Below are 20512 nucleotides of genomic sequence, written 5' to 3' on the forward strand. Positions count from 1 at the left end.
TGATACAACATTAAAATGAAGTGTACTTTTAAAAACTTTTATTTATATATTTCTTATTAAGAACTGGATGAATTGAAACTTTCATGTTTTCTTTCTCTTTCTGTCACACAGAAAGCCTGATTAAGTAGCCTTATTCTTTTGTCTACAGAAGTAACCACTTCCGGCCGGGCACAATGGCTCACTCCTGTAATCCCAGCACTTTGGGAGCCCAAGGCGGGTGGATCACCTGAGATTGGGAGTTAGAGACCAGCTTGGCCAACATGGTGAAACCCCGTCTCTACTAAAAATACAAAAATTAGCCAGGCATGGTGGTGGGCACCTGCAATCCCAGCTACTTGGGAGGCTGAGGCAGGAGAATCACTTGAACCCAGGAGGCGGAGGTTGCAGTGAGCCGAGATAACGCCACTGCACTGCAGCCTGGGCAACAGAGTGAGACTCTGTCTCAAAAAAAAAAAAGTAACGACTTCTGCTGATCTTTTTTCTCCCCTATAGGTTCATACCAAAAAACCCTCCTGGCCAGGCATGGTGGCTCACGCCTGTAATCCCAGCACTTTGGGAGGCCGAGGCGGGCAGATCATGAGGTCAGGAGATCAAGACCATCCTGGCTAACATAGTGAAACTCCGTCTCTACTAAAAATACAAAAAAAAAAATTAGCCAGACATGGTGGTGGGCGCCTGTAGTCCCAGCTACTTAGGAAGCTGAGGCAGAATGGCATGAACCCAGGAGGCGGAGCTTGCAGTGAGCCGAGATTGTGCTACTGCACTCCAGCCTGGGTGACAGAGTGAGACTCCGTCTCAAAAAAATTAATTAATTAATTAAAAAACTCCCACCTTATAAAGGAAACTTTAAAAGGTTCCTCATAAAGGAACAGAATTAGCAGAACCAAGTTTTGAATCCTGGGTGAAAATCCAGGGGAGAATGGTAATCAGTTGTAACCAATGGCCAATCCAATATTAAAATTAGTTAACAGTGACCCATCTTATTTCATCTACGCCACCCAAAGTGGCCCAAAGCAGATTGCTGGATCTGCCTCTAAACTAACCTTTCCTCCAAAAGAATTGGGGTTAGGTTGTGTCTGCTGATTGTCTCCATAATATGAGATGTTAACAAGTGGAGTTTGGCTCCCAAATACCTTAAAGGGTTTGTGTGTGTGTTTGTTTGGTTTTTTTGTTTGTTTGTTTGTTTGTTTGTTTTTTTGGCATCTCTGGGGAGTGGGAGATTGGACCTAGGCAACAAAACAGGAATGGAATAACAAAAGATTTGTGTTCTCTGAAGGAGACTTGTGAAGTCTAATTCCAACTTGCTGAGGGAAAGTGTTTAGAAAAGAAAAAGCAACAGGCTTCAACCAGATGACATGAGTTGCAGTATCTGCTCTGCCATGTAGTAGTTTGTGTGACCCTCATTTGTAAAATGGAAATACTATTTACACCCTTATGGGTTGTTGTGAGGGTCAGAATAGATTGTGTGCATGACAGTGCTTTGTATATGCAGACAGAAGGAAAAAGGGAGTTGGTATTGGCTTATTTGACCTTTATTTTCATCATCAGCAGCCACTATTTGATGTCAATCTACTGTGCAGTGAGCAAACATTAAAATTAGGAAGCCAGGGGTATGGGAACCACTGATTAGCATCATATGCCACACGTGCTTCCATCCAAAGCACATGAGCAGAATGATATTAAATTACAAGCCTATCAGAAACAGACCAGCTTTCTGTCTCCCTTTCTATGACTACCATGTCCCATGAACCCTGTATTCATGTGGAGTTGTAAGTGCATGCTTGGAAGTTATGAGGAGACAGCCTGGTATGTTCGGGAAAGAAAATAATGGTTAGGTGCATGGCAGGTTTGGCTCAGCCATTTGGGCAAATGACTTAACCTCTCTGAACCTCAGTTTCTGTTTCTGTGAGGTGGGAATGGTAACACCTACCTTCTTCAGATTGTTGTAAGGGTTAAATGAGAAGATGAATGTAATGCCCTTGAGCACACAGCGTGGTACACCACAAATGCTCAACCAACAGCAGTGATGACAGTATAATACGGCAACTACCACTAGAAAAAATTTGAACATGTCCCAATTCAAATTTTGATTCCTAATCAAGATTTAGTGAATTTAACGTAAGTAGCAGAAAAGAAGATTAAGAGTTCCTTTCCACAGCTTTATTAAGTTTTTATATTCAGTTGGCTGTTGTCAAAAGTGACTTGGTCATTCAAGAGATATAGGGACATTTGGCTTCTGGTTTGTGTGAGAGCTTTTCTTTCCCCATCAGCTCAACAGTCAGTCCCCAGATCTAGAGATGGAGAGCTTGGGAAAAGGTCAGAATGAAACATCACCAGTCAATCCTGCTCAACAGGTAACTCTTGCAGCAATCCTTAAGGAAGGGGGTACAGGGTCTCTTCATGTTTCCATGGTAAAGTCCATAGCTGCTGCTTCATGGAATAAGCAAACAAAGCCCATGTTTTGTGACAGGGGTGGCAACACTGCAGACTTGGTTCCTGCACATTCTGATGTGTAAATTCCATGACAGGGCAAAAGCATGCCACTCCACACTAATGCTGCCCTCTCACTAAATTAAACCTTGGAAAAATAAGATGTGGCTTGGCTTTAAAACTCAGTGAACTATCTTTATGGTACAGTTGGTTTCCACAGCTGTAAACAGAAAGATCTATGGTTTCTGCCTACCCAGGATAGTCTTGTCTCTAGAAAATTTCTTGTTGATGTAAATGTTCTGGAACTAAATAGTGGTGATGGTGGCACAACACTGTGCATGTACTAAATGTCACTGATTTGTATGTATTTAATATGAATTAAATGTTAAAATGGTGAATTGTATTTATGTATATTTTACCATAATAAAAATATGCATTGGAAGATGCATCTTTTGTGACCCTGAGTTGTAACCGTATTTTTCTTTGTGATATGTATATACCACCTACCACATAGTAAGCCCTGATGTTTGAATGCATATATGTGCATCTGCTTTTTGCAAGTCTCTGGTCTGAGTGTTCCACTCTGTAGCATTTGGGTATCACCTAGGAATGTGATTTATTGACATCCCTGCTTTGGGTGGGATTGAGAACTGTATTGACTGCATGAGCACATATATTTCTTAAAAAACTCTTTGGCTTTAGTACATATTTGCCTACTGTAGAAAATTCTCCTACCCACAGGGCAGGCTGGGAGTGGAATGTGTGTCTGCCTTCTCCAAAGGCATTGTATGGCTTTCTCAATGGATGGCAAACAGGAAAGAGAAAGGGGTTCTTAAAGAGTACAACTGAACCAGTTCCTGAGATTCTTCTTTCAGCCAGCTCAGCCTCCCATCACAGGACTCAGGGCTCTCAGTTCTCCTAGACAAAGTCAATATTGTTCTTTTATAAAGCAAAGATTACGAAAGGTGTCAGGTCTTTAAAACCTACACAAGCACAAAGTACAAAGGAGAAAGGGGTAGCTGGGAAAAACTCATGAAAGAGACAGTGTCTGCCGGAAGTCCTTGAGGCAGAGGATGTTGAATACCTCCAAAAGAAAGGCTTCAGTAAAAGCCAAGGAAGCTTCACACTGGTCAAGACTGGCCCTGGCAAACAGGGAAGGAGGGCCTTGAACACTGCGATGGAGGAAAATGCTCCCTGGACAATTTTTTTCCTCACTCCAGCCAGCATGTTTCAGCTGCTCTTGCTATACCATATCTTTCCAGAAATACGAAGGCTTGTGAAAGATGAGCAAGCCTATGATGGCCACTATGACAAGGACCAGGGAGAACAGAACCATGAGGAAGACATAGGTGGAGTGGGAGAGAGGTGTGGACAATGGTTGCTCAGCTGGGATCATGTTGGTCAGGTTCAGCATGTAGCCCAAAGTCCAGCCGGCGTCGCTGCCCTGGATCTGTAAACAGTGGGGAAAGTCTGTTGTTTGTGGTTGGAGGAGTTAGAGGAGTTATCACCTAGGGCTTAGAATTATTGGATCATGCACTGGAAGAATTCAAACAATATAAATCACTGGCTGGCTCATGTCTGTAATCTCAGCATTTTGGGAGGCCAAGGAGAGAGGATCACTTGAGGCCATGAGTTTGAGACTAGCCTGGGCAACATAGTGAGACCCTCTCTCTCCAGAAAATAAAATTAGCTGGACACGGTGGAACACGTCTGTAGTCTCAGCTATTTGGGAGCCTGGGTGGGGAGGATCACTTAATCCCAGGAGTTTGAGGCTTCAGTGAGCTCTGATCATACCATTTCATTCCAGCCTGGGTGACAGGGTGAGACCATGTCTCTTTAAAAAAATGTATATACACACATGCATCATGACTACCTCATGTGTCAGTCCTAAATTTGACATAGGTATAATCTTTCAAACAAAATAAACTGCTGGAATTAAAGGAAGTCTGGAATATTATAACAAGGAAAATATTTAAGTTTGAATTAGCAAGATCAGCACTGACAAGAGTGTAAGGACACTGTTATCCTCAGGCCTGCTACAGCCCTCTGTCTCAATGCTTTGTTTTGCGTGAAATCACCATATTTAATACAGGGGGTAAAATATTTTCCCCACTAGTGAGCATGGGCTTAAAAAGGTAGAGACACACCGCTCTGGGTATTTTTGGTCAAGCATGAGTGGCTCAGCTGAGTTCTCTATTCCTGGATACCTGCAGGTGGCGCTGTGGTAAAGCACAGCATTGAAGTTGCTTCTTCCGGACTCATGCTAAGCCTGGTTTCTAAACAATGGTCTCATCATTCACAGCCACTCAGTCCCCTTCTTCACACAGAGCTTTCAGATTGGTCAACCTTGACGTAATAACCAACAAGGATGATGAAACCATGATCATACTTTCCCAGCGTATGGAAGGGGACTTTCAGAGGACTGCTGAAGTCAGCACACAGTCATTGTAACTGCTGAAATGCTGTTACTTTAATGTATCTCATTTTGTGTTTTGTTTTGTAAGGAATTAGTCACTGTTATGTGGGAAGGTGCAACTGAAAATGCAAGTAGCTGTCCTTAGAGAGGATGCCCACAGTGGGCCAACAGACCCAGGAGGGCTTGACACAGAATGCCAGGGTTCGAAGCAGAATGGTAGAACAGAACATCAGGCCAAAGCTACACTAGGCTGACTCCCCCCTTTTCAAGCCCCAAACTGCTTCAGTCACTACCACTGAACCCCAACCTCCCCCCAGCCCAACAGGCCCCCAAATTACCTTGCCAATGAAGTGGATGTGCTCCCAGGAATCAGCTGTGAAGTGATAGCCTTGCAGAAGGAGGGAGAGAATGTAGGTACCAGAAAAGCAGTATTCACTCAGGTACTTCTCCTTTACTCCAGCGTAAGATGTTTTTATCTAGAAGTAAAGTGAAGGAGAAATCATACTCGTACAATAGGCATCTCTCTGTAGCTCTCTTTTTCTCTAGTAGACCTGATGAAGAGAGGGGAAAGCCCCAGCTCCGGTGTACCTGAAGGTTGGCCTCTTCCAGAGGGCTTTGGGGGTGGTGCTGCACTCCTTCAGTGGGAGCAGGGTTTTATAGTTTAGGGTCTCTTAAGGAAGCTTTTCCTACACAGGTTTCTGTGAGGTAATAATAGGTTTTCCAGGAAAAAAGTAGTTCCTGTGGTCTAGTAGGTTCCGAAACACTAAATTTCAGTACTTCTGTTCATCCCCTAAACTTTGTTTTTTTTTTTTTTTTTTTTTTTTTTTTTTTTTTTGAGACGGAGTCTCGCTCTTGCCCGGGCTGGAGTGCAGTGGCCGGATCTCAGCTCACTGCAAGCTCCGCCTCCCGGGTTTACGCCATTCTCCTCCCTCAGCCTCCGGAGTAGCTGGGACTACAGGCGCCGCCACCTCGCCCGGCTAGTTTTTTGTATTTTTTAAGTAGAGACAGGGTTTCACCGTGTTAGCCAGGATGGTCTCGATCTCCTGACCTCGTGATCCGCCCGTCTCGGCCTCCCAAAGTGCTGGGATTACAGGCTTGAGCCACCGCGCCCGGCCCTAAACTTTGTTTAATCTGAGTTTTCTGTATGCTGTTGACCACAGCCTTTGGCCCAGAGCCTCTATGAGCATCTTAACAGTGTCATAAAAAGCCTTACCACTCACTTTAGTCCCTGGATTGGCAGCATCAGCATCACTTGGGAGCTGGTTAGTCCTCACCCTAGAATGACCAATTCAGAATCTGCATTCCAATATGATTCCCAGATGATTCATGTGCACAGTAAAGTTTGAGAAACACAGCTCTGGAACACAGTTTAGGCAGCATTTTGCTGAGGATTGCTAGCACTGCCAACATCTCACCTTCTATCTTCTGTCTTTTTTTTTTTTTTTTTTGAGACGGAGTCTCGCTCTGTCGCCCAGGCTGGAGTGCTGTGGCCAGATCTCAGCTCACTGCAAGCTCCGCCTCCTGGGTTCACGCCATTCTCCTGCCTCAGCCTCCCGAGTAGCTGGGACTACAGGCCCCCGCCACCTCGCCCGGCTAATTTTTTTTTATATATATTTTTTAGTAGAGACGGGGTTTCACCATGTTAGCCAGGATGGTCTCGATCTCCTGACCTCGTGATCCGCCCGTCTCGGCCTCCCAAAGTGCTGGGATTACAGGCTTGAGCCACCGCGCCCGGCCCTATCTTCTGTCTTAATGTCTTTTTTTGCATCTGAGTCATGCAAAGTGGTTGTTTCCTTGAGTCCTTCCTATGTTTACTCATCCTACTCCCTACTAAAAATGTCAAGAGCTGCTTGCCATCCCTTGCCCTTACCTAGCCTAGCTGTTGTGAATATACACCCAGATGCCCACAGCCTCCTCTGCAATTCTCCTGCCCTCAATTTGAGGACAGCAGGCCAGGACCTCTCTAGTTCAGCCTGGACTTTTGTCTGCTGCTCCATCCCTCAGCCCTTCAGATAGGCATTGCCTCCTGGACACCCTTGGCAGAAAGTGAACATTTGTTATGCATGCATCATGTACCATCTGGACTTATGCCAGATGTTTTATATGTAGTATCTCCTGGATGCCTAAACCACACCCCTCTTTTCCCAGATTTCTCTCCCTTCCGTGAGTCATCCCATCTGCAAATCCTAACTCCTGGCTGGGGTCTGTTTCTCACTTAGTTCCTGCCTGTCCCCAGTTTCTGGAAGGATAAGTCCATAACTAGACTGCCTTGTCTTGCTCTGATGAAATCCTCAGAATGACCCAGCTTGGAGCTTGTCTTTTCAGCACAGTTCTGGAAATTACCCTTTGATTGATTCCTCTTCATGTGACATCCTCTTGAGACCTTGGTGTGGACATCAGTTGACATTGCCTGTCTAGGTCCCTACCCCTTCCTTTCAGTCACTGCATTCTGCTTTCCCTTTGTGAAAAGACCTCCTCCCCTATCGAAGTAGTCTTGGGCCTGTCAATTGAATGATACCTATGGGATACAAAATCCCAAGAATCTTCTTAGGTCCAATTTGAAAGTGCTGAGCCCCTGCAGGTCCTTAAAGGCTGGCCTATACCTTGTGTGGGGTGGAGGGGTGGGGGGGAGGGGGGCTGGGAGATGCCATTTTGGCCTAATTTCCCTGAATTCTTTAATACTTCTATTCCCCTCCTCCGTTTGGAAAGCTGTACATTGGCTATGCAGTCTGGCCTCCTGAAGGTTATGACAGTAGCCAAAAATATAGCAGCCAAAAAGGCATCCACCTTCTTCATCAATCCAGAATTGATCATGCTCATGCTTGTGGGTGGATTCATTACTATGTGCTCTCCAAATTGAGAGAGGAAGTCTACTCTCCTCTCTCCTTTCTCTCCCACCTTCCCCTCTCTCTTCTCTCCTTTCTATTCCCAGGGCAGTGGAACATGATGAGGTTCTCTTCCCTTCATGGATATCCTCTTTCCAGCCTCCACATAAAGGAGCATTGATGGATCTTCGAGAATGGGATGCCTTTCCCTAGAAAGGCTGAATATTCACGAGGCTGAATGTGAGGATCCAGAATACACTGAGATATAACTGGTCATCAGTACACATAGAATCTGATCACGTTGTTCACTTGGACTGACCAGATCTTGGATGCCCAGATTTTCAGAGTAGAAAAGTGGCTGCGTTCCGGCTGCTGAAAGATTCTACTAGCCCTCTAATGAAGCTGCCAGAAGACAACCATGGAGTCTCCCTTCCACTCACTCTCCCAGTCTCTCCACTTCAGAGACCCAATGACTTCAGGCACCTGACTAAGTGTCAGCAAGTATGGTTTGCATTTTATTTCCCTTGCCAAAGCAGGGAAAGGCAGCATGATAGATATGCATAAAGCACAGAAAGCAAATGTCCACCACTGTCAACACACAGTACATGCTTAAACATTGCTAATTATCTCTCTACCAAAGGTGTTTAGAAGGAACATTCCCAAACACAAGCCATACTGGAGTAGCAGTCCTTCCCCATGATGAAGTTAGGAGGGAAAGAGGAAAGAGTCACCTCCTAACAATGTACTTGACAAAACTATGTTTTCTATCTGGGTGGATGATGCAGCTTGGGAAAGTGAACCCTGGGTCATAACATCCACCTCAATGCTATAGGCTCTGGGTGAGGACAGGGGTCTAACTCTGCAACCCCTTCCCCAAATGCTTTAGGAATTCTCCCAAATGCAGGCCCTTCTTAGCTTACTTGCAGGGCCTCTGAACAATTCCCCACATGACTTACCTGAGCAGACCTACAGGTCTAGGTATAAGCATTCCCAGCCTAACATAATCTTATGAAGTAAAAAATGAGATGTGGATAAGAGAGGAAACCTTACAAAACTTTTTTTTTTTTTGAGATGGAGTCTTGCTCTGTCGCCCAGGCTCGAGTGCAGTGGCGCAATCTTGGCTCACTGCAAGCTCCGCCTCCCGGGTTCACACCATTCTCCTGCCTCAGCCTCCTGAGTAGCTGGGACTACAGGCACCCGCCACCACGCCCAGCTAATTTTTTTGTATTTTTAGTAGACACGGGGTTTCACCGTGTTAGCCAGGATGAGAACTTTTAATCTAAACCAGAAGTAATTTTTTTTCAAAGAGCAGCCTAAATCTGCTTCCTCAGCAGCCATATGTAGGCCTGGTCTCAAATTGCCTCCATTCCAACATGCTTATCTTCTTCCACAGATTACCACCAAATGCAAAAAACCACCGCTAACCTTTTTGTAAAGTGCTGAGACATTTGAGCAACTCTTGATGAAGGCCCTGACCACGTTTCTTTCATGTTCTAGACAAAATACCTGGAGAGAATGGCAAGCTTCCCAGCTCTTGCTCAGCCTCTCTTCCCCCTTGTCAGTGCAGACAAGGATAAGCATCTATTTTTAATTGATAGTATTTCTTAAGAATGAAAACACCATTCATTTTTGCAACTGTCAACTTAAAAACAGCTGCTGTTCTGAGCTATGTCTTTTATAATCAGAGTGGATTCCATACCTCTCATCCCTTGATTTTCATCTTGTGGCACTGGATGTTGAATGGCTCAGTGCCTCTGGTAAGAAAAAAATTGTGCTTCAAGTTTATGAATAAGTAGGAGATATCTTGGACCTGGGAAATGGAGAGGATTTTACCACAATCGTGTATGTGGCAGACTCTGCAAATTGCCTGCTTTCTTGCTAACAGAACTCTGATTTGGGGATTGGAGGAGAGGAGTGGGCCACAATGTGCCCAGCTCAAGGAAGTGGCTCATGATAGGTCTAAGCTTAAGCTGGTCACAAAATTCTGCACCTGGTTTTCTCAGTCAATCCAGGCCATTGAGATATAAGGGGAAGACTGCTGAGTCTGGGATAGCTTTTGCTTTCCTGTAAAAATGAACAGATGTATCTGGTTCTACCCCTTTTCTGAACTTTCTGAACAAGGCTGTGATGCCTGAAGCCACAGCCACCATCTTGTGTCCATGGAGAAATAGGCACAACAGCAGAGCTGAAGAAGCAATGGCTGAGACAGAGCAGAGCTGCTGACCCCATGCCAGCAGCGGCCTACTGCCAGACTTTGTATTAGGTGAGAAAAAAAATAAGATCTTATTTAAGCCACTGAATGTCAAGTTATCAAGGAATGCCAATAAATTCATTCCTGAGTCCACCACCTGGTCTTCTCTAACACATTTGCTGGATCTTGATCAAACCAGCAGGAGTTTCAGAGCAGACTCACATCCTCTGCATCAGCGAGGGCACAGGGCACTCATGCTGTTAGAGTTGCTGTGCCTAGTCACTTACCTCCTCCCAAGGCTGAGAGCAGAACTTTTTCATCATCTCAGTCACCTTTTCCTGAGATAATTTCTCTGATGTCAAGTTTAAAAAATTCATCACAAAGTAAAAAGCTGAAAATGCCTACAAGAGAAAATTGCAGTTTTAGGCTGTGTTCCACACAGAGGGATGCCAACTTGCTCTCCTAAAGGCCACATCCCTTGTGCAGGTGCCTGGAAAGCTCTGCTGAGTAAATTAACACACAAAGTGATACTGCAGGCCGAAGAGCTGTTTCCTTCCTGGAAGGGGAGCCACTTTGCTGCTGACACACATTTCTAAGCCACCTGGCAGTTACTTTTCTCCATACTTGTAATAGGAGAGTCAGGGAGAAAGAAAAATGGGGAAAGAGAGTAAGAAAAGAGAGAGGAGTTGCAAAAATCCCATTTAAAAATACTATGTACTACATATGGATGTTTAATAAATATATAAAACTAGAAAATTCTATACAACACTATTGAGTTATCTCCGAGTAGCAAAATTGGTTTTTTCCCCTTGTGCTTATGTTTTGCCTATTTTCTATAATGAATATGTACTGCTTTCCTTTAAAAATCCATCTTTATTCAACAAATATTTATTACAGGTCTACTATGGGCTAGGTACTATTTTAGACACAATTGAATTTTTTAAAAATCATTATCATCATCAAAGCTGAAAACTATAAAAAAGTTAAAAGTTAAAATCAGTAAAACAAAAAAAAATTCTATTAAAATGACCTCTAAATTCTACTACTTAGTGACAACTGCTATTAAATATAGTATATAGGCTTCTAGCATTTTTCTCATTCTATGATACATATGTAACTTTTATTATACTTCATACCACCCTATAACTGCCTTTTTTACTCTTTTAATAGAGCATGAATTTAAAGGGGAGAAAATGATTGAGCAGAGCTTGCTGGATAAGGCAATTCAAACCCCAACTCTAGTGCTTTTCTTCTTTCCTACCCAAAAGGGTGCCGGTTTTTAGGGGAAATCATGTTGGATATTAAAGGAGCACATCATTTGTTCATTCAGCAAACACACTGAGCTCTGTTTGCTAGGCACTATGCTGAGTCATAGTTTACTGGGATTATTTGAGGGGAGCATAAAGTTTTCCCTGTGGCAAACACGGTTAGATTGGGGATTATAATTTGCCTTCTGTAAAATTACTTAACTAGAAGTGAATGTAGAAAGAAAATGTGATTCCCAAAGTGTAATTCGCATAGGCAAAGAAACAGAGTTTTGGTAGGCAAAGAAACAGGAGGTAGCAGAGATCCCACTGGGGGCTCACTGTGACTCAGAGATGAGGAAAAATATCCTCCACCAGGAAAGAAATTTCCTGCTGCAAACAGACCATATGCCTCAGTTCCAGCTGAAATAAGTTGCATTTTTCAATATTCTTAGACATATATATCTAATAAAATAAGCGTGAGCATATTAGTCCTTTTTAATAAATTTTCTTTTTTTTTTTTTTTGGCTTAATTTTTTTTCTTCCACTTTCAGTCCCAACAGGAGTTCATACTAACAACTTAATATGAAGCCTTCCATTTTTCCCATGCTCCTATAATCATATACAAACACATACATATAAAGGGTTTGTTTTAGAAATGAAATTTTAAACAGATTCTTCATTTTGCTTTTCTTAACAACCCTTTATAGAAATCCTTCCAAGTCAGCTGGGGCCATTCTAATGGCCACGTAAGAGTCTATGGTGTAGATGTATCTTAATTCATTCAACAACTCCCTACTGGTAATTCTCCTGATTACCAGCAATTTCTCCTATGAGCAATGGTATAAATACCTCTATACATTTAGCCTCTGAACTGATATGCTCATTCCTCTAGGAAGTCGAGCTCCCCAGAAACTGGAGAGCCTCCATATGCCCTGAACTCAGGAATTCCAGCACTTTAATTATCATTGTATGCCAGGTGCAGAAAAAGATCTTGGTATGGTCCTATTTCAGCTCTCTTAACCCAAGCCACTATCATCTCGTGTGGACACTGCAATGGCCTCTTAATTAGTCTCCATATTAGCTTTCTGGTTCTAGTCCAACCCATCCTGCAAACAGCAGTCACAGGAATCTTTTAAAAACAAATCTGATCATATCACTCCCCTGCTTAAAACCTTTGGTGGCTCCTAATTATACTTAGAAAAAAATCAAATCCTACAAGGTCTCTGAAAACCAGGCATGTTCTGGCCCTGCCCCCATGCCCACCATACCCAGCCACCCTGGCTTTCAATCCCTGCCAAGCCTTTCCTCCCCTAAAGCCTGTACACTTGCTATTCTCTCTGCTGGAATTCCATGGACTTCCACATCCCCTCCTCAGAGGGGTTTCTAGGACCCTCTGTTATGTCCTTTCACAGGACTGTCTCTTTCTTCCCAGCAGTTCCTTTTGATTTGCAGCAGTCTGATTTTGATCAGCAGCAGTCTGATTTTGATCAGCAGCAGTCTGATTTGCCTTTGCTTGTGTTTTTGGTCTCCTGTCTGCCTGCCTTCGAGAATGCCAGCTCTGTGATGGCAGGTACGGAATCTCCCTCGTTCTTGGTTGAATCTGCCCCCACTAACATGGCACTTGGCATATGTGAGTGCTCTATAAATGAGCAGCAGAAAACTGCTCTCTCTCTAGTTCCTACGGCACAACAATCTCTGTTAACTGACAGACTGTGTATGTTTGGATTCACATAGCTAATACCTGGAAAAGTTCTTCCTGTTTACTACAACTATTTCTCATTTTTCCTCTAGTGAACGGATGGTGGAGCGAGAGGTAGAGGAGACCTTTTAGTTTTTACTTTAATAATCTTTTTGTACAGTTTGATTTTTTTTTATAATGAGCATGTAATAGAGCAATAATAAATATTTCCTTAAATTGCTACATTTCAAAAGACTTTCTGAAATTAGTCCTAGAGCTTATTCTATTAGCAAAAGTCTCAATGAGTTAAGCATCTAGAAATTCTCTTGCTTTTGCTAAGTGGTGACATTTGCTTTATAAAATAAGTACAAATTATAAAAAACAGATGAACAAACAAAAAATTTCTATGAGGTAGATTTAGCAACATATTGAGCCTTCAGTAGGATACACAGCAATCAAGTCAGCAGGGCCTCCTGGTCCATGCCACCTCCAACCCCAGAAGGCACTACATGCCATAAGCTCTTGAAAAATTTCCCATGACCTTCAGAAGCCTCCCTCTGGCATCTCAGAATCTTCTCTTATTTATTTCTCAACATTTGAAGTTTCCCTATTCATTTATTTTCCTTCAAAATAGAAATAGCTTTAAAACGCTGGCTTATTCAAAAGAAACACGTTTATTATACAGAATTTAAATGCAAGTTAAAAATGGAAGTCTCCGCTGGGCGCGGTGGCTCACGCCTGTAATCCCAGCACTTTGGGAGTCCGAGATGGGCGGATCATGAGGTCAGGAGATCAAGACCATCCTGGTTAACACGGTGAAACCCTGTCTCTACTAAAAATACAAAAAAATTAGCCGGGCGTGGTGGTGGGCGCCTGTAGTCCCAGCTACTTGGGAGGCTGAAGAGGAGAATGATGTGAACCCGGGAGGCGGAGCTTGCAGTGAGCCAAGATCATGCCACTGCACTCCAGCCTGGGTGACACAGTGAGACTCTGTCTCAAAAAAAAAAAAAAAATGGAAGTCTGTCCTTAATCTAACCATCCAGTAGAGATGTACACTTTTTAATGATTTACTGTTTAATATCTACAGCAAATTGATATGTAATAGAAAATAGTGAATATATATTTATATAATTATATATGTGTATATGTACATATATAACCTAAATATGATGATACTAGACATAATTTTTTATAATACCACTTTGTTTTACTTAATACATCATGTTTCCTTGCTGTAAATGCCATGAGTTCATTCCTTTTTATGGCTGAGTAGTATTCCATAGTGTGTGTGTGTATATATATGTGTATATATGTATACATATATGTGTGTGTGTATATATATATACGCCACATTTTCTTTGTCCACTCATTGATTGATGGGCATTTGGACTGGTTCCATATTTTTGCAATTGCAAATCGTGTTGCTATGAACATGTGTGTGCAAGTGTCTTTTTCATACAATGACTTCTTTTCCTCTGGGTAGATATCCAGTAGTGGGATTCCTGGATCAAATGGTAGTTCTACTTTTGGTTTCTTAAGGAGTCTCTATACTGTTTTCCATAGTGGTTGTACTGGTTTACATTCCCACCAGCAGTGTAAAAATGTTCCCTTTACACCACATCCATGCCAACATCTATTATTTTTTAATTTTTAAATTATAGCCATTCTTGCAGCAGAGTGTGAGCATTTTTTCATGTTTGTTGGCCATTTGTATATCTTCTTTTAAGAATGGTCTAGATCATCAGAGTGAACAGGCAGTCTACAGAATGGGAGAAAAATTTTGCAAGCTATCCATCTGACAAAGGTCTAATATCCAGAATCTATAAGGAACTTAAACAAATTTATAAGAAAAAAAAAAAACCCCATCAAAAGGTGGGCAAAGGATATGAACAGACATTTCTCAAAAGAAAACATTTATGCAGCTAACAAACATATGAAAAAAAGCCCATCATCACTGGTCATTAGAGAAATGCAAATGAAAACCACAATGAGATACCATCTCCCACCAGTTAGAATGGCAATTATTAAAAAGTCAGGAAACAGATGCCGATGAGGCTGTGGAGAAATAGGAAGGCTTTTACACTGTTGGTGGGAGTGTAAATTAGTTCAACCATTGTGGAAGACAATGTGGCGATTTCTCAAGGATTTAGAACCAGAAATACCATTTGACCCGGCAATCCTGTTACTGGGTATACATCCAAAGGATTATAAATCATTCTACTATGAAGATATGTGTATAAGTATGTTATTGCAGCACTATTTACAACAGCAAAGACTTAGAACCAATCCAAATGCCCATCAATGATAGACTGGATAAAGAAAATGTGGCACATATACATCATGAAATACTATGCAGCCATCAAAAAAGAATGACTTCATGTCCTTTTCAGGGACATGGATGAAGCTGGAAGCCATCATTCTCAGCAAACTAACACAGAACAGAAAACCAAATACTGCATGTTCTCACTCATAAGTGGGAGTTGAACAATGAGAACACATGGACACAAGGAGGGGAACATCACACACTGAGGCCTGTGAGGGGGTTGGGGACTAGGGGAAGGAGAGCATTAGAACAAATTCCTAATGCATGTGGAGTGTAAAACCTAGATGACAGGTTGATGGGTGCAGCAAACCACCATGACACATGTATACCTATGTAACCAACCTGCATGTTCTGCACATGTACCCCAGAACTTAAAAAGTAAAAACTAAAAAAAGAACAGTTTAGAATGCTTCCATTTTTAATCCCGAGAATTATACTGAGGAACAAAAACTATCTTCTTTTAATACCCCAGGAAGATACATTGCTCAAAATCAGATGGTTCAAGATCACGTCACCAAGTTCCTGTGACCAAGGTGGATGACTTTTTTTAAAAGTCTTTAGGAATCATCCTGATACTGTTTTTAGGGTGAGGTTTTAGGGATTCAATCCCATAGGTGTTCTTTTGCCAGAATGGACCCAAAGCCAACTCTTGAGGGAAATACTGACTCAGCTCTAGGAATTCCTGAGTTTGCCTTTAGATGTCAATAAACTGCTCCACCACTGAAGTCAAAATCTGTGGTGAGCTCCTTAATGTCCATACTAGAAGTCACCCTTACTTGATAATCCTTACTTGATTGGTATCTATAACCCAGGGGTACGTAATTAGGTTCGTGCAAAAGGAATCATGGTTTTTGCATTGTTGGAATTTGCCCTTTGATGCTAGAGTACATTCTTAAATAAATGTGGTTATGTTATACATCATTTTAATGGGCATCTCCTGCTTTATGCCTTTTTGCTAATTAGTTATTATTTCCTTTCATTTTATGTTTATTTTAGATTATGGAAATAATGTTAGGCAAAAAGCAAATCTGAGTGATTTTCTTAGTCGAGTTCAAAATGAGTTGTAAAGTAGCAGAGACAATTCACAACATCAACAATGCATTTGGCCCAGGAACTGCTAACAAATGTACAGTGCAGTGGTGGTTCAAGAAGTTTTGCAAAGAAGACAAGAGCCTTGAAGATGAGGCGCATAGAGGTCGGCCATCGGAAGTTGATAACGACCAACTGGGAGCAATCATCGAAGCTGATCCTTTTACAACTACATGAGAAGTTTCTGAAGAACTCAACGTTGACCATTCTACAGTTGTTCAGCATTTGAAGCAAATTGGAAAGGTGAAAAAGCTTGATGAATGGGTGCCTCATGAGCTGACCAAAAATTTTTTTCAAATCGTCATTTTGAAGTGTCATCTTCTCTTATTCTGGGCAACAACAAACCATTTCTCAATCAGATTGTGACATACAACGAAAAGTGTATTTTATACGACAACTGGTGACGACCAGCTCAGTGGCTGGACCGAGAAGATGCTCCAAAGTACATCCCAAAGCCAAACTTGTACCAAAAAAAGGGTCATGGTCACTGTTTGGTGGTCTGCTGCCGGTGTGATCCACTACAGCTTTCTGAATCCCGACAAAACCATTACATCTGAGAAGTATGCTCAGCAAATCAATGACATGCCACGAAAACTGCAACACACCTGCAGCCAGCAGGGGTCAACAAAAAGAGTGCAATTCTTCTCCACAATGCCCTACCACACGACAATGCCCTACCACACGTCACACAACCAATGCCTAAAAAGTTGAACGGATTGAGCTATGAAGTTTTGCCTCATCCGCCACATTCACCTGACCTCTGTCCAACCAACTACCACTTCTTCAAGCATCTCGACAACTTTTTGCAAGGAAAACACTTCCGCAACCAGCAGGATGTGCAGAAAATGCTTTCCAAGAGTTCATCAAATACCGAAGCACAGATTTTTATGCTACAGGAATAAATAAACTTATTTCTCATTGGCAAAAATGTGTTGATTGTAATGGTTCCCATTATGATTAATAAAGATGTGTTTCCACCTAGTTATAATGATTTAAAATTCACGGTCTGAAACCACAATTACTTTTGCACCAACATAAATATAAATATACACACACATTTATGTATGCATATGTAAACAAATATGCTTTTAATGTTCTTTAATTCCAGTTTCCTATTGAACTTGTTTATTCTATTTCTTATTTATATAAACAGCACAATGTGGTCTTTAAACATAATTTCTAAATTACCTCATAAGTAATTCCCTACAGGCGTTCCCTCTTTCTTGTTAGTGTTTCTAATTTGTCCACAACATTGGATTCTGTTTAGCAACCAAGGCTACAGGGTAGCCAGACTGACTAAAGCATTGACAGTTTTTAATACTATATTTACCGACTAAGAATCAGATCATCAGTGCTAAATGCAACTGTGGCAAAAATTCTCTCCCCAACAAATTCTCTGTGGCTTGAGAACACCCAGGCTAACTAGTTCTGGAAATAATGGGAATGAAACTGGATATCTGTGTTGCACATAGTTACTCTTCAAGAGGCAGGACTCAATAATAAGAACTCCCTGCAGGAAGGACAGCATAGAGTGAAGACTGCCAGGATAAAGACCTAACCTTTTAAGGGTGGTGCTGGGGTATGCCAGCTTTTTGCTATTTACAGTGGTGTGCTGGAGCTGACTCTTTCTTATGCACCCACAAGAGCTGATTCTTAAAATTTCCAGATTTTTGTGAGCCAGTTGATATGTTGATAGCTTGAAATAGGCTGTGGTAGAACTATTTACACCATGGAAACTGGTAAGTGCTACAAATCAGCTCCCCATTCCCCGAGAGTTGGTTGTTAGACATTTCCCAGACCATCACTGCTTGTCTGGCTCGCAACTATCAACGAGGTAGATATTTCTATCCCCATTTTACAGATGAGGAAACAGACAAAAGACTTTAAGTTTTAGGGATATATTACAGAGGGCATAAAACAAAACAAAACAAAAAACACCAAAAATCTGAAGCAGAAGGAAACTGCCAATGCAGAAATAGGGACAGGACAGTCCTGATCCTAAGGACTGTATCCAGAGGAGAAAGATCCTACATAGAGGTAGGCAATGAGATAGTCTCAGGAACTGCCAAACTGAGGTTCAGAAGGCTGGGAGAACAATCTCAATGAGGAACTAAGGGATCAAACAGAAAAGCCTCCAGGGGGAGTTCAAGACTCCTCCACCCTTTTCCAGCCCCTACCTCTCCCTGCTTTGGTTGGATGAATCACATTCAAAGGCAAGAAATTCCAGTCCCCTGAGGAGGAAAGGTTTGCTCAAGCTTGAAGGCAGGAATTGGGCCATGTTTCCCAGGAAGTGAAACTTTCTGAGAAGTTACAAACTCAAGACACAAGAGTATGTTCACTGACTTTAGATTTACATCCTTGCAGTGACTGGAATGAAAAAGGCCCTTGGCCAAGGTGACACCCTCCTTCCTCTTCAAGGAGTTCAAACTAAGGCAAGGGCCCTGGCCCAAAAACAGTCCTAGGTGAGCAGCCAGTGCCAGCTCAGCCACAGGGCATTCAAGTGAGGTTCAGTTTCTTCTGAATTTGGGTTTGCAGCCAACTAATAACAAAATATTACTCTGCCAGTCATTGTCTTGTCATGTATTTCCCTCAGGAACCTTGAGGGGAGGGGAGGCTGTGGTTTGGACCATGGTTAAGGTAAGCCTGGATCTATGGCATTACCTATTGTTTTCTCAGAGACCAAGAAAATGAAGAACTCATACAGTTCATAAGAAGCCAGAAGCAGAATCAGGTCTGATTAGGACAGTGCCTATGTTCTCTTCATAGAGCTTTGTCTTGGGCCAGACTAGGTGACCTTGGGAGAAACTCTCTTGCTGGGGTCCTGGAGGGGAGGAGCTGAACCTCCATTCTCACATGCTGATCTGTTTTCTTAAAAGGGTTTAGAAAGCATGAAAGCAGGCAAAAGCCTTGTTTCTCTGAATATCTTGAATGAATAAATGAGATAATATACATAGAGTTCTTAGTCAATAATTGGCATTTGACAGATGGTAGCTAATTTTTCAATATGCTACTAAACTATGATTATAATAATGCTTAGCCTCTGGGACCAAAATATGAAATTTGAAGACTGAGTCGATGAAGAGGCATCTCTTCTGCCTCTGCTCAAATATTTTTTTGTTTTGTTTTGTTTTGTTTTGTTGTTTTTTGTTTTTTGAGGCGGAGTCTTGCTCTGTCACCCAGACTGGAGTGCAGTGGCTGGATCTCGGCTCACTGAAAGCTCCGCCTCCCAGGTTCACACCATTCTCCTGCCTCAGCCTCCCGAGTAGCTGGGACTACAGGCGCCCGCCACCTCGCCCGGCTAGTTTTTTGTATTTCTTAGTAGAGACGGGGTTTCACCGTGTTAGCCAGGATGATCTCGATCTCCTGACCTCGTGATCCGCCCGCCTCGGCCTCCCAAAGTGCTGGGATTACAGGCTTGAGCCACCGCGCCCGGCCTGCTCAAATATTTTATCTTGTTCTGGAGTTATTAAGAAAATAAGGAATTTGGAGCTAGGATTCAAATAATCCCCTAACTCTTCAAAACATAATGACAATGATGTTATCTTCAATGTTTCTTTGGGATTTCCTGAGTTTCTACTTCGTAAATGTCTTTATAGAGGAAAACCCTCAGCCATGTCATCTAACTGCTGCTCCTCCTCCTTCTGACATTTGAGAAGCCACCTATGGCAGACTGTAACAGGTACATACCCCATAGTTCGTCCCCTTCTTCCTCGCTTATGAAGTCCTGATTTTACCCAAGTAGAGGAAAGCAATATGCTCAAAAAAGACTCCTCAGGTGATAAACAATAATTAGTCTAAACTAACCATATTAATCCATTTCTCTTTGGCACAGATTGGTTTAGAGTATATATTTCACCAAGTTCTGGCCAGCAGGATCTGAAAAGATGTCAGTCGGCACTTCTGCAAAATGTGTGTGCAAGAGATGTGTGCAAGGAAAACCTTAAACGTCTCTCCTGCTTTTGCTTTGCATGTGAAAGAAAATATGATGCTTGGATGTCTGATTCCAAAATGGTGGCATGGAAGCAAGCTGGCTTCATGCTCCCCAACCACAGAAAACCAGAAACAAATGTACAGCACTGAGATGATCACCAGCAATATCCCAGAAATCAAATATGAAGATGAGACAGTTCCCAGGGCCACAAAGAAGTGAAAAAACTCCAAGCAGACAGGAAGAGAATCAAACTTGCACATGCATGTCATCTCTCCTCCCATTCTGCCTGGCACCAAGCTTGTGAAAAATTTCCCCCGAACTCACAATTTCTACACCGGAAAAAGCGAGATCAAGGTGGACAATCAGCTTCCCCACCATCCTG

The 20512-nt window shown here is 42.3% G+C and overlaps 1 protein-coding gene across 6 annotated transcripts in view; it reads right to left on the bottom strand.

Moving 5' to 3' along the window:
• Positions 1–1163: 1163 nt before the first annotated feature.
• ENTPD1 (ectonucleoside triphosphate diphosphohydrolase 1) overlaps positions 1164–20512 on the bottom strand; it is a 179872-nt gene continuing 160523 nt past the window's right edge. For all 6 annotated transcript variants that reach the window (XM_033187667.1, XM_033187677.1, XM_033187650.1 and 3 more), the window contains 3 exons: positions 10150–10263; positions 5185–5322; positions 1164–3880 (listed from right to left, as the gene is read on the bottom strand). In XM_033187667.1, the coding sequence (XP_033043558.1) occupies positions 3674–3880; positions 5185–5322; positions 10150–10263 (459 nt within the window). In that variant the 3' untranslated portion in view covers positions 1164–3673. The remainder of the gene's footprint in view (positions 3881–5184; positions 5323–10149; positions 10264–20512) is intronic.

The sequence above is a fragment of the Trachypithecus francoisi genome, unplaced genomic scaffold, assembly GCF_009764315.1.
Source record: "Trachypithecus francoisi isolate TF-2019V2 unplaced genomic scaffold, Tfra_2.0 Contig01579, whole genome shotgun sequence".
In the NCBI taxonomy this organism is placed as follows: domain Eukaryota; kingdom Metazoa; phylum Chordata; class Mammalia; order Primates; family Cercopithecidae; genus Trachypithecus; species Trachypithecus francoisi.